Source organism: Pogoniulus pusillus, chromosome 1 (assembly GCF_015220805.1).
Source record: "Pogoniulus pusillus isolate bPogPus1 chromosome 1, bPogPus1.pri, whole genome shotgun sequence".
NCBI lineage: Eukaryota > Metazoa > Chordata > Aves > Piciformes > Lybiidae > Pogoniulus > Pogoniulus pusillus.
In genome coordinates this window covers 5034370-5047794 of record NC_087264.1, presented here as the reverse complement: position 1 = coordinate 5047794, position 13425 = coordinate 5034370, and the positions used below count along the sequence as shown (strand labels likewise).

The following is a 13425-nucleotide window of genomic DNA, read 5'->3' as shown; positions in this document are numbered from 1 at the left end:
CTCACACGCACACTGTCCGAAGGCAGCAGCAGCGGGGCGGACTCTCCGTCCTCTTCCTCACAGTCTTCCTCCTGCGGCTGCTGGCGGGCGGACAGGTACCAGCCGCGCTCGGTCACAAGCCGCTCGGCCCCCCGCGGCGGCAGCCCATCCATAGCGCCCCACGGCCTCGCCTCGGCGGGGCGGGGGCGGGGCGGGCGCGGCGGGGCCGCCTCAGGGGGCGGGGTCTGGGCTCCTGGCCACTCCCACCCACCGGTGTGGCCGCGGGGAGCGGCGCGGCGGCGTGACGTCAAGGCGGCGGTCATGACGTCCAAGCGCGGCGGCGAGCGGCGGGGCCCGGCATGAGGTGAGGGGGGCTGGGAGAACGGTTGCCGTAGCAACGAGGCGGCCCCCGGCTGCGGCCTCTTGCTGGGGGGTCCCCATGGCGACTCCTGCCTCGGCTCGGCCGGGCCTGCTCCTCTTCTCCTTCCCGGCCAATGGCGGGTGGCCCGGGCCGTGGTGGGCCTGAGGCAGTGGCTGCCGGCGCGGCTGCCCACGAGGGAGGGACTCCAGCGGGGGCCCTTCCCCGGGGAAACCTGGCCGCTGCTTCTCCGACCCGCCGGGCCTTCTCCGTGCTTGGTGCCCGGCACTGTTGAAGGAGCCCGGGCCAAGTGGAGCGGGTAGCGGCCGTCCCCTCAGCCCCGAGTTAGCTCATCTTACTCTGAGGGACGAATGAGCCGAACGGGGAGCTTGGCTGTGGCGGAGAGCAAGTTCTTCCCTAGACAGCGAGGCTGCAGGGACCTCTCTCCAGCATCCTCCAAACAGACCCGGCGTGGGGGCTCTTATGTTGCGGGCATGTCTAATGCCGAGTACTCTGTGAGAAACGGTTTCCTTCCAGCTAGAGAGAAGGGGAACGCCTGAGAAAAACACCGCCATGCTCTGGATGAAGGATGAAGGATTTCTCCGCTGTGGGAGACATGAAGAATGTGTTTGGTTTTAAACCAACAGGAAAAGGCGGTGTGCTGTGCCAAAAACTTGATTTTGAGCTGGATGGGAGACGCAGGGGATCACATCAAGGAGCTAGGATTTCTGAGGGAGGGAGTGTGGGAGCAGAGCCAGCTTTGCTGAGGCTCCTGAAGAAAAGACCGCATGGCTTCTTACCCAGCAGGAGAACAGCCCTGTGTGTCGGGGTGTGGATGGCTGAGGCAGGCAGGAGAACCGCTTTCCTTTCACACCTAGTTTGCATCTCTCCCGCAACCTCCAATCATAAACTTCCCTAGAAGTCAGGAGAAGTGTCAGCCTCGCTACCTAAATTTTTGTTTCCTGCCTTTGGACTGGCTTGAGTGGAGGAAACAATTTAAAGAATGATAAAGCTACTTTTCAAGTGAAATATGAGGAGAAGGGGTTCAGTTGCTTGGACAGATATTACTAATGCTTCCCTGTACCTTTAAGGCAATTATTAATTCAGTTCACAGTCTTTCTGGTGTGCAGTGTAGACACCATGGAGTGTGTAACCCCTTAACACTGGGGTGTAGCAGGCAGAAATCACTGAAGAGTGATTATAGAACCACAGAATCAGTCAGGGTTGGAAGGGACCACAAGGATGATCTAGTTCCAACCCCCCTGCTGTGGGCACAGACACCCTACCCTAGATCAGGTTGGCCACAGCCCCATCCAGCCTGGCCTTAAACACCTCCAGCAATGGGGCCTCAACCACCTCCCTGGGCAACCCATTCCAGGCTCTCACCACTCTCATGGTGAGACTCAGAAGGGTGACAAAGCTGGTGAAAGGCCTGGAACACAAACCCTATGAGGAGAGGCTGGAGGGAGCTGGGGGTGTGCAGCCTGCAGAAGAGGAGGCTCAGGGGTGACCTCATTGCTGTCTACAAGTACCTGAAGGGAGGCTGTAGCCAGTTGGGGTTGGTCTCTTCTCCCAGGCAAGCAGCAACAGAAGAAGGGGACACAGTCTCAAGTTGTGGTGGGGGAGGTCTAGGCTGGATGTTAGGAGGAAGTTGTTGTCAGAGAGAGTGATTGGCATTGGAATGGGCTGCCCAGGGAGGTGGTGGAGTCACCATCCCTGGAGGTGTTGAAGCAAAGCCTGGCTGAGGCACTTAGTGCCATGGTCTGGTTGACTGGCTAGGGCTGGGTGCTAGGTTGGACTGGATGATCTTGGAGGTCTCTTCCAACCTGGTTGCTAATAACTATTTTCTAGCAACCACTGCTTGGTAATGAATTTTAGCAGCAACAGAAGGGATCCAGCAGTAGGATACAGACAGTAGAAATTTTTCCATTTGGCTTACTGGAATCAATATTACATTTATTAGAACAAAAGGAAATCACTGGGTTTTGGCAGGAGGGGATTATCTGACAGCCTAAAGTTAGTTAATATTGAAGTCTAAAAATACATTAGCAAAAGGGCAGAAAGTTGAAGTATATAATTCATAATAAAGAGATTTACAAAACTATTGTGGATTGTTTGGTACAGATGGAAATTTGAGTTTAAGAGAACAGCAAATCCATGTGATTTGCAGCCTTTTTAATGGAATGATTACCTAATGTCTATAAAATGAATAATTTCTCTTCTAGGACTTTATGGAGATTTGGATACACTGCCAGACTACTGAAAACTAATCATTTTAGGACAGCTGCATCAAATACATCATTTCCAGCAGTTTGGATGCTGTTGGCACAATATTCTGGCAGAATACCTGGGCTGTTTGTAGTAGTTAAAAAAACCAGGTTTTTCACAATGCCTGTAACAGAAGATAAAGCTAACCTAGAACTGTATTCACCACCTCCTGAAGTGCGAGGGATGACACTTCTCAACAGAGAAGCTTTTAAAAGGACAGTTGTTGTTCCAGTTCTTAAAGTCAAGAAAGAAATGATAAGTGTTTTGCTGAGGTCACTGAAACACGTGGTCCTACAGCGTCCTGGTCTGAAGCGAGTGGTTGAGGATCCAGAAGATGAGGACAGCAGACTTCTTATTTTGGATCCTCATAAAATACCAGAATTCTCACTGGGAGAACCAGAGCAAGAGGTATTAAACCAGCTCAGTGTTTGTCCTGAGGTGTCCAAGTATAACTTGGAGCTGACTTATGAGAATTTCAAGTCGGAGGAGATCCTAAGAGCAGTCCTTCCTGAAGGTCAAGAAGTCACTTCTGGATTTAGCCGTGTGGGTCACATAGCTCATTTGAATCTTAGAGATCATCAGCTTCCCTACAGGTATTTGATAGGTAGGTTAAACAACTCTTTTCAAAACAGTAATTAGTGTATTTTGTGTATGGTGTAAAAGATTTTGTAACAATTATTCTGCTGTTACTTGCACAAAGAAAACTTCTGAGAGCTTTTTACTGCTTTTGACTTTGAACAATCTTGTGCTGATGCCGTAGCTGTGCACAGAAGGCACAGTTCTCTCCTTCTGCAGTAATTGTGGTCTCACTTCAGTGAGCACTGGGTCAGGGTAAAACATGTCTCAGAAAGATGTCACATCTGCAACCTTGAATCATGAGGGTTGTTCTAACACATGCTTAGTTCTGTGAATGTAACTGTGAACAGCAGTGTTTGCCTCTAATAGAACATTAAGAGCTTACAGTCTCCTAACTGAAATGTCCTTTGCCCCCTTTCAGGCCAGGTTATCATTGACAAGAATCCAGGACTCACCTGTGCAGTGAATAAAACCAGTATCATTGACAGCACCTACAGAAACTTCCAAATGGAAGTGCTTGCTGGGGAGAGCAACCTCGTAACCAAGGTACAGAGGTTTCCCCCTCTTATTTTAATCATGCTATGCTAAATCCCAAAGTATCTACCAGGAAGTTGTGATGAAGAGAGGCTGCTAAGACCATCCCTTTGCACAGTGCCCTTTCTGACACCTGTTTTGGAGTGTAAGAATTGGCAGTTACCTCTAGATTCATTTGTCCTGGTCTGCCAAGAGCAGACAGCCACAGCAGTCATGAAGACAGGTATTCTTTCAAGTTCACCTTTCAAGACACCCTACCCTAGATCAGGCTGGCCCAACCCACATCCAGCCTGGCCTAAAACACCTCCAGGGATGGGGCCTCAACCACCTCCCTGGGCAACCCATTCCATCTACATGTCTGAATTTTAATGACATGTAAAAGTAGCTGAAGTGAATCATTCTTACAGAGATGCTAATGAAAAACATGGGGTTTATTCTTCATTTCACCAAGCCTTGTATAATGACTGGCAGAGATTGTAAGACTGGTTTTAAATCACACTGGCTGTGCAACTCAGACAACACAAATTTCATCCCTGTTTTGATGTTTTTCAGGTGTAAAACACCATGGAGCTGCCAAATACTCTTCAAGTAGGGTTTTTTTGTCTTGAGATGGAAACTTGGCCACTGGTTCAACCAAAAAAAATATTCTTCCTAAACTGTCAGCATTTTTATACTTTCAGAAGAGCATTTTTATACTTTCATTATATTACCAAATAAAATAGTTGGACAGCTTGGTAGAACATCTTGTGCATGAAGAGAGAAGGCATTTGACTTGTCAAGGCAGAAGTGACAATCAAATATTGTGCAGATGGCCTTAGCTCACCAGGCATACATCTAGGTCACTGCTGAGCTGCGTGCCACTGAGCACAGACTCACGTCGGTGCGCGTCTTGCTGTCAGGGCAAGTGGTGCAAGTAATTTGGGTCCCAAGTGGCTTTACTTCAGAGTCAAGTGAAGTGTAGTGGTGCAAAGTCCACATTTTTGCACCCACTGTTCTACCCCACCCTCATCTGAATAAAGAGTGCTTCTTTGTAGGTCTGTTCTTCAGATAGTGGTTGACGCAGGGTTTGGGTTTGGATCAGTTTCCAGACTCTGTCACCTTGAGAGATAGAGTATTTTTTTCAGAGTGCAGAATTGGCTCCCAATGGCTTTGAATTTGGCTGACTCTTGCCATTCTTGTGCTGTACCATTCTCAGACACTTATATACTATGTGGACTCTGCTGAGGAAGGCTTGAGGCATCTTCCCGGAGTCTGCTTTCAATAAAGGAGTTGTCAGCCAGCCACAAAGCTCTTGAAAAGCCTCAGATTTTTTTTTAATGGTCAATTTAAGTTGCTGCTTTATTTCCACCTGGTGATTGAGACATGCATAAGCCAGCCATATGGATTGACAGTTGGAACATTCCTTAGGGCTGTTTCCGATGAGTAGATGTTTTTATACCAGATTCATGTTCATGTGTACTTCTAATGGGGCAAGTGAGAAGAGGAGGCTCAGGGGTGATCTCACTGCTGTCTACAACTACCTGAAGGGAGGCTGTAGCCAGGTGGGGTTGGTCTCTTCTCTCAGGCAACCAGCAACAGAAGAAAGGGACACAGTGTGAAGTTGTGCTGGGGGAAGTCTAGGCTGGATGTTGTTAGGAAGTTGTTGTCAGAGAGAGTGATTGGCATTGGAATGGGCTGCCCAGGGAGGTGGTGGAGTCTCTGTCCCTGGAGGTGTTGAAGCAAAGCCTGGCTGAGGCACTTAGTGCCATGGTCTGGTTGATTGGCCAGGGCTGGGTGCTAGGTTGGCCTGGATGATCTTGGAGGTCTCTTCCAACCTGGTCGATTCTATGATTCTAAGTGTCAATGTACATGTTACTTTTTGATAAAACACCTTGATTTTTAGCTGTCTTAATTACTGATACTGCTTAAACATGCCTGGAATTTGCTGAAGCAAATGTTTTGGACTTTCAGGTCAAAGAAAACAGTACAGCATATGAACTGGACTTCTCCAAAGTCTACTGGAACCCACGCCTTTCCACAGAGCACGGCCGCATCGTCGAGCTGTTAAAGCCTGGTGATGTCCTTTTTGATGTCTTTGCTGGGGTTGGTCCTTTTGCTATTCCAGCAGCAAGGAAAAAGTGCCATGTGTTTGCAAACGATCTCAATCCTGAATCATACAGCTGGCTCCTGCACAACTGTAAACTAAACAAAGTGGACAGTCGAGTAAAAGTGTTTAACATGGATGGCAGAGAGTTCCTCCTGGGACCAGTAAGAGAAGAACTAAGTAAACAGCTCCCACTTCTCAGTGAAGACCAGAAAACCTCTTTTCATATAATCATGAATTTGCCAGCTTTGGCTATTGAATTTCTAGATGCCTTCAGGCATCTTCTGGATGGGGAGCCGTGCAGCACTGCTGCCCTTCCCACAGTGCACTGCTACAGTTTCTCCAAACATGATGACCCCACCAAAGATGTTCAAGACCGAGCTGAAGCTTCGCTGGGAACCTCCTTGGATGGACGCTGTTCTACTTACCTGGTTAGAAACGTTGCACCAAACAAGGAGATGCTGTGCATTAGTTTCCAGGTTCCAGCAGAGGTGCTGTACAGGAGGCCCTACCCCAGTGAAGGTAAGGAACAGGGTTTCTACATGGCACTTGGGTTTCAGACTATGCCTTTTACTGTCCCAGGCTGGTCTCACCTCGTCAGCCTTGTGGGCCCCTTCAGCTGTGTGACAGCAGTGCTGTACTGTGGTGTGAATGTGGAGGTGGCAGCAAGGCTGAGCCCTGGCACATGTGCAGCAGCTGCTGGGCTTCATGCACAATCAGTAACCGCTCTGCTCCTCTGATCCCAGCATGAGCCTCCGCAGAAAAATGGTGGACTGGATAGCATCATCCCACAGGCCATAAACCATTATGCCTTAGGTCACATACTGGAGGAGGATGGGCTATCAAACACCAAGCACACGTTTCTGCTAGTTTAGTACTTAGGAACTGGAGCTTCGTTCTTACCTAGGGTAGAATGGCTTACCTCCAAGTGGTAGGCCACAGTTCTGACCATCTCCATTATGCTCAGCTTAGGTCTGGAGTCACTACATAGCAGAATCAGATTCTGTACAATTTTACTGAGAAACAGGTATCTTTAGAGATCTTTAGTCTTGAATTTGATTTTTGTTTGTTTGGGTTTTTTTTGTTTCTTAATACTGCATCATTTGTTTCTTGAAGTACTCGTAGAAGCTGCTTGGTTTCAGAGATTCTGGGCTTTGCACTACACAAGAATAGGGAGAGGGGGAGGCTTTCAGTCTGTAGTTGCATGAACTGGAAGGAAGGAGATTTGATAAAGATTTCATGTCATGAAACTTATTTTATGCTGTTTTGTTTTTATATTTTGCTGGGTAGCAATGATATGGAGATCACAGGATGTTAGGGGTTGGAAGGGATGCAAAGAGATCATCAAGTCCAACCGCCCCTGCTGGAGCAGGACAATACTATCTAATACAGATCACAGAGAACACATCCAGATAGGCCTTGAGAGTCTCCAGAGAAGGAGACCACGACGTCCCTGGGGAGCCTGTGCCAGTGCTCTGGGACCCTTACAGTAAAGAAGTTCCCCCTTGTGTTGAGGTGGAACCTCCTGTGCTGCAATTATCTTATCATAGAATATTATCATAGAAACTTATCTATTACAGAATCAGTCAGGACTGGAAGGGACCACAAGGATCATCTAATTCCAACCCCCCACCAAGGGCCAGGACACCCTACCCTACATCAGGCTGGCCACAGCCTCATCCAGCCTGGTCTTAAACACCTCCAGCCATGGGGCCTCAACCACCTCCCTGGGCAACCCAGTCCAGCCTCTCACCACTCTCATGCTGAACACCTTCCTCCTCACATCCAGCCTAAACCTCCTCACCTCCAGCTTTGCTCCATTCCTCCCAGTCCTGTCACTCCCTGATTGCCTAAAAAGTCCCTCCCCAGCTGTTTTGTAGCCCCCTGCAGACACTGGAAGGCCACAAGAAGGTCACATGGGAGCCTCCTCTTCTGCAGACTCAACAGCCCCAACTCTTTCAGTCTGTCCTCAGAGCAGAGCTCCTCCAGTACTCTGATCATCCCAGTGGCCCTTCTCTGGACACACTCCAGCATCTCCACATCCCTCTTGTGATGGGCGTTCCAGATCTGGATGCAGTACTCCAGATGAGGTCTCAGCAGAGCGGAGTAGAGGGGGAGAATCACCTCTCTTGGCATAGTTTGTTTTTGAAAGTCCTTTCTGGCAGGCAGTAAAGCCCCCATTATTGCTGTAGCAACTTTTATTTGTGACTGTTAATCCAGATTTTAACTCTCATCTCTTCCTGTGCAATCTCTAAAGTGTTGCATGGCCTGTAGGCTAATTCAGTCTATTTACTGTACACTAAGTAACTTCTGTTTTTCTAACCTTCTTCCAGCAAAACCAGCCTCTAAACGCCTGTGTACCAGCAGAGACTATTCTGAAGAGAAGTTACTGAGTTGACTTGAAGACCTAGAGTTTCAGAAACTACCTGAGTAGTTTGTGTGAGGTATGCTGAGGTCACCTCTAGTTTACCCCTTCAGTTACTTGAAGCACACCTGTGTTACCCACCTCAGGTGCTGAGATGCAGCATGCACGGCACAGCTTCCTAAGCCATACTTCCTGCCTTTACCTTAACTTGTGGGATCAATAAGACTGAAATTGTTGTTATCACACACACACAAAAACCCCAACCAAACAACACCTGTTCTATGTAATAAATGTGCTTAGGTACTTTTCTGGGCTCTACTGTTTCAGGGAGAGTGACACAGTTTTCTGCTGTGTCTTTGGTGAAACCAGGCTTTTGTGTTCTGTTTGGTCTAGCAAGATGACTTGTATAACCCTTGCAGTGGATTCTCTCTGAGACATGGTTCTGGTGTTCCAGAATACTGGATTACTTGTTTGCAGCTGCACAAACAGCTCTTGTGTAACCAAGATAACCTTTCAAAACCAGCACAGGATACAAAAAAGCCCAAACAGCCATTTATACTTGTTCCTAGGCTTTTGAGTAATGAATGCTTTTTAAAACTCAGATTTAGTTAGGGATCACTTGACTCTAACTTCTTGTAGCCCCCCATTAAAGCCAGAAATACTCTACTGGCTTTTCCACAGTTGCAGATGAAGTGCATGCTTGGGTTGAAGCGCTGGACTGAAACCCAGTACCTGGCTGAATGGTCTTCTTGTCCTGAAACTGTGGCCTCCTGTGGCCTTTGTGCCTCTGCTGCACCCTAGCTGCCCACCACCTCCCGACTGCTCCTCTCTGCAGTCCCTGGATGATCTCTGAGTGGCTGCCTGTACTCTGCAGGGATTCAAAAACCCTCTCCCTTTGATTTCCTTTTCTTACCCATCCAAACTATTGTTGGGCAATGTCAGCCACAAATAGTTCATCTGGACAGAGAACTTAGATCACCCTCTCAGTTTCAGCTGTTTTCCTTCTCTCTAGGCCCAGAGATCACGCCTAGCAACTCAGTCACCAGATGTGTCACCCTCTCTGGCTCTGCTGCGCTGGCTCCATCCCCGGGGCCTGCAGCCTTGAGTCTTGGTTCTCACCCAAACAACTAAGAAGATTTGGTTTGCTCCTTGCTCTGTTACAGCCTCTCCCTTGGCAACACAGCCAGTGCTTCTGAGCAAATCTTTGCAGCTTGGTTACTGCTTCTCCCTCCCACCTGACTGGGGCAGGATACAGGGACCCCTTGATCCTGGATGCTGTCTGGCAGGTGTTCCCATTTCTGGTGCAGGGAGGGCAGAGCCTGCCTCCACCAATCTATCTCACACTCCCTTATAGTCCTCAGCCTTTCGACCTCCTCTTTCAACTGAGCCACCAGGCTGAGCAGATCATTTCCCTGCTCACAGTGAGCATGAGTGGTGTACCTGCAGTCCACCATTGCAAATGAAAGGCTCTGGCACTTCCTGCAGCCAAGGGCCCAGGCACCTACCTGTTTACATGAGCCTGCTGTTTGGTTCACCACATCACTTTTGCTTACAGCTTTTGTCTGGGTCGCAGCCATTGCTGTTCCTGCCCATGTGCCTGACCCCAGAAACCATTGCATCATGCCCAGGTGACTCACCCTGCCACGATCCCTGTGCTCCTGAGGCATCTGAAGAGCTGACAGAGGCTGTGGCTCTGCCCATACCTCACCCTCCTCTCTGGAGAGCAGCTGGCTTGGTGATGGGGGTTGCTCCTCTCACCACATGTTTTGGAGAAAAAAGGCCCCATGTGCCTATCTCTGTCGAGCTGCTGCAGAGACAGCTCAGTTCTGGAGGCTCGAAGAGGCAGGAGTCATCCCAGAAGCCAGGCAAAGAGATGTTCCTGCCAAGAGAAACTTCTGGACACGTGATGGAAAAATTGCAAATGGAGCTAACCAGAAAGAAAACCTAAATGCTTTAATGACCCAGCCTTGTATCAAAGCTTCTTAAGATTGCTCCTAGAGGAACTCATCCGAAAGACTCTTGGCTAAAAATCTCTTTTCCAAAGGTAAGAACCAAGTGACATCAGGAAGGATCCTGCATAAGAGTTGTGTCAGCATAGTTCTAGGACCATCTCATCCAGCTGGCAGGAGGAAAAACCCACTTGTCTGAACCGGGGAAACTAGTTTTATGGCAAGAAAATGCAGGCTTGAATATTGACACTAAATGTTATAATCAAAATGGCATTTAAATGCTTGTGCAAATAAAACCCCCTGCAATAAGAGTAAAACCACAGACTTTAATAAAAAAGTCTGGCTTTATTTAAAGAAAAGAAAAAAACATTTACAAGTGTATTTCTTTAAACCTCAAACACACACAGCTGAGTTATTCACATCTTCCATTAGATGTGGCTTATTGCTTCAGCCTCCCTCAGCAAAGTGCCACATGACTAACGAGTTTCCCCCTCCACAAAAATGTATCTACCATGTTTAGCAAAGCTCTTGTGCAGATGGGTTCTTCTTTTCTCCCCTTCCAACACTTACACACAGCTGGTTTTACACAGAAAAGTGACTGCAGCTTAGCCATTGTGCAGATGACAGCAATTCCACCCACTCTTTGCTGGCTTCGGGTGCTTCTTGCTCCACTCAGTGTCCCTTGACCGCAGGCTGATGCTAACTGGGGTGCCAGAAAAGACCACTGAAAGCATCCTGCAAAGCTCGGTGACAAGCAAGAGAAGAAGCATAGCCCCCGGCGAGATCCTGTGGAGAGGCAGCTCGTACGTGGTTGAGGTACCTGAAAGAGAGACAAGCATGTCAGAGCCTAAGTAGACACCTGTGTAGTACACAGCACAGTGAGGTCAAGGCTGCTTCTGGAGAGAAAGCACAGAATCAACCAGGTTGGAAGAGACCTCCAAAATAATCCAGTCCAAACTATCAGCCCTGTCCAATCAACTAGACCATGGCACTAAGTGCTTCACAGAATCACAGAATCAACCAGGTTGGAAGAGACCTCCAACATCATCCAGTCCAACCTAGCACCCAGCCCTGTCTAATCAACTAGACCATGGCACTAAGTGCCTCATCCAGTCTCCTCTTGAACATCGCCAGGGACAGTGATTCCATCACCTCCCTGGGCAGCCCATTCCAATGCCAATCACTCTCTCTGGAAACAACTTCCTCCTAACATCCAGCCTAGACCTCCCCCAGCACAACTTGACGCTGTGTCCCCTTGTTCTGATGCTGGTTGTCTGGGAGAAGAGACCAACTCTCACCTGGCTGCAACCTCCCTTCAGGTAGTTGTAGACAGCAATGAGATCTACCCTGAGCCTCCTCTTCTGCAGGCTGCACACCCCCAGCTCCCTCAGCCTCTCCTCACAGGGCTGTGTTCCAGGCCCCTCACCAGCTTCGTTGCCCTTCTCTGGACACGTTCCCAGGTCCCCAGCTGCCTATTGCTACCCTCCTACGAATGCAGCAGTAACTACAGTAGCTACTCAATGATACTGATGCACCTTCAGACAAGCTGCCCAAGCAGCAGGCTGAGAAAGCTTGGCTCTTTCCAATAGGCTGTACAGGGATGAGGGCACTCACTGTCTTCTACTTTCTGTGCTCACTCTGGGGGCAGGGTTGCATTTTCCCCACTTTGGTAGTTCTTTCTAAGACGATGACAGCAATGACAGCAGTTTTCCTCCTGCGCTCCCACAGGAATCAGAGGGTTTCAGCTCTGTCCAGTTAATGCTGAGTACTCCCAAGAGCCAAATGTGCCAGCTGCTCTAATGACAACAGGACTAGACTTGATGCTCTCAGGCCTAAACTGTATCTAGGGCAAGTCAACCAGCATCAGGGAATTAGATCTGTAGGAGGCCGTTGTCAACATTTTGGCTAAAGCAGCCTCTAAACTTCACCATTCTTTAGGCATCACCACCTATTTGCAGAGCCATCTGATTTTACACCAAACTAGCCAAACTGATGAGTTAACATTTACACACAGAATCATACAATGGTAGGGGCTAGAAGGGACCTCCAGAGATCCAGTTCAACCCCTCTGTTAAAACAGAACCACCTTGAGCAGGCTGCCTGGAACCACAACCTCTCTGAGCAGCCTATTCCAATGCTCCATTGAGACTCCACAACCTCTCTGAGCAGCCTATTCCAATGCTCCACTGAGACTCCACAACCTCTCTGAGCAGCCTATTCCAATGCTCCACTGAGACTCCACAACCTCTCTGAGCAGCCTATTCCAATGCTCCACTGAGACTCCACAACCTCTCTGAGCAGCCTATTCCAATGCTCCACTGAGACTCCACAACCTCTCTGAGCAGCCTATTCCAATGCTCCACTGAGACTCCACAACCTCTCTGAGCAGCCTATTCCAATGCTCCATTGAGACTCTGCAACCTCCCTGGAGGTCTTTCAGGAAAGCCTGGCTGAGGCACTTAGTGCCATGGTCTAGTTGACTGGCTAGGGCTGGGTACTAGGTTGGACTGGATGACCTTGGAGGTCTCTTCCAACCTGGTTGATTCGATGATTCTCTGAGCAGCCTATTCCAATGCTCCATTAAACTCAAAAGCTTCTCTTTATGTTCAGCTGGAAAACATGCTACCTACATTGGCACTGCCACCAGCTCTTGGCTCCACTCAGCTCCTTCTGAGGGCTCAAATACAGCCTTGCATGCCAAGAGCTCCCACTGAAGGTGTCTGCTCGGAGTTGGGGGGGAGGGATGAATGGTTCCATTCACTGCTGTAACTGTAGTTCTTCCACCCCATACAAGACAGATAAGGACCAGTATCTGTCAGTATCTGATCAGCATCAGTTCTGCACCAAAACCCCACTGAATAGCAAGACAGCCACATTGTGCATGATCAGCACAATGACCACCAGCTAAAACACCATAACTGAGACCCCACAGTGGCCGTGTAAGCCGCTGAGCTCCAGCCTGCTGTTTTGATTCATCACTCGGTACATGTTGCTCCTGGGAAGGTTGAGTCATTCCACCTCTGGCTTGGCAATTCAAGCATAAACTTGCAAAACTCATACAGCCTTTTATAATGTTATGCTGAGAAACCTAAACCAGCTGCACACTTGGCAGGGAAATACAGGACCACCAGTAAAATATCCCAAACAGTTGCATCTTTTAATTTACGACTGTACACTGTTTCTATAAAGAGTATATAAAGCAGGTCAGGTTTTATAGGTAAGACATATTAAACAGTCATAGGCACTGATGCCATAAATGTGTAGAGAAAGTGGTTACTCAGAAATGATTAATTACAGCTTTAAACCTCTTGTT

General features: G+C 48.5%; 3 protein-coding genes across 7 annotated transcripts in view; 1 reads left to right on the top strand and 2 right to left on the bottom strand.

Moving 5' to 3' along the window:
• Positions 1-189, bottom strand: part of SLC38A6 (solute carrier family 38 member 6) — a 53390-nt gene extending 53201 nt beyond the window's left edge. Inside the window, exon 1 of one of the 2 annotated variants that reach the window (XM_064154633.1) lies at positions 6-189. In XM_064154633.1, the coding sequence (XP_064010703.1) occupies positions 6-152 (147 nt within the window). In that variant the 5' untranslated portion in view covers positions 153-189. The remainder of the gene's footprint in view (positions 1-5) is intronic. The other variant, XM_064154720.1, reaches the window with a different exon arrangement.
• A 72-nt stretch (positions 190-261) lies between these two features.
• Positions 262-10056, top strand: TRMT5 (tRNA methyltransferase 5). 4 transcript variants are annotated; one of them, XM_064154336.1, is made up of 6 exons: positions 262-343; positions 2563-3209; positions 3603-3727; positions 5666-6320; positions 8132-8242; positions 9719-10056. In XM_064154336.1, exons 1-5 carry the CDS (start codon positions 339-341, stop codon positions 8194-8196), a joined length of 1497 nt encoding a protein of 498 aa, XP_064010406.1. In that variant the 5' UTR covers positions 262-338; the 3' UTR covers positions 8197-8242; positions 9719-10056. The 4 variants fall into 4 exon arrangements, with proteins under 4 accessions (XP_064010406.1, XP_064010325.1, XP_064010482.1 ...); XM_064154255.1 differs by having other exon boundaries at positions 9176-10056; XM_064154412.1 differs by lacking the exon at positions 9719-10056 and adding an exon at positions 8845-9169.
• Positions 10057-10437: 381 nt separating this feature from the next.
• MNAT1 (MNAT1 component of CDK activating kinase) overlaps positions 10438-13425 on the bottom strand; it is a 191244-nt gene continuing 188256 nt past the window's right edge. Inside the window, exon 8 of the mRNA XM_064154531.1 lies at positions 10438-10932. Coding sequence (XP_064010601.1) covers positions 10812-10932 — 121 coding nt within the window. The 3' untranslated portion in view covers positions 10438-10811. The remainder of the gene's footprint in view (positions 10933-13425) is intronic.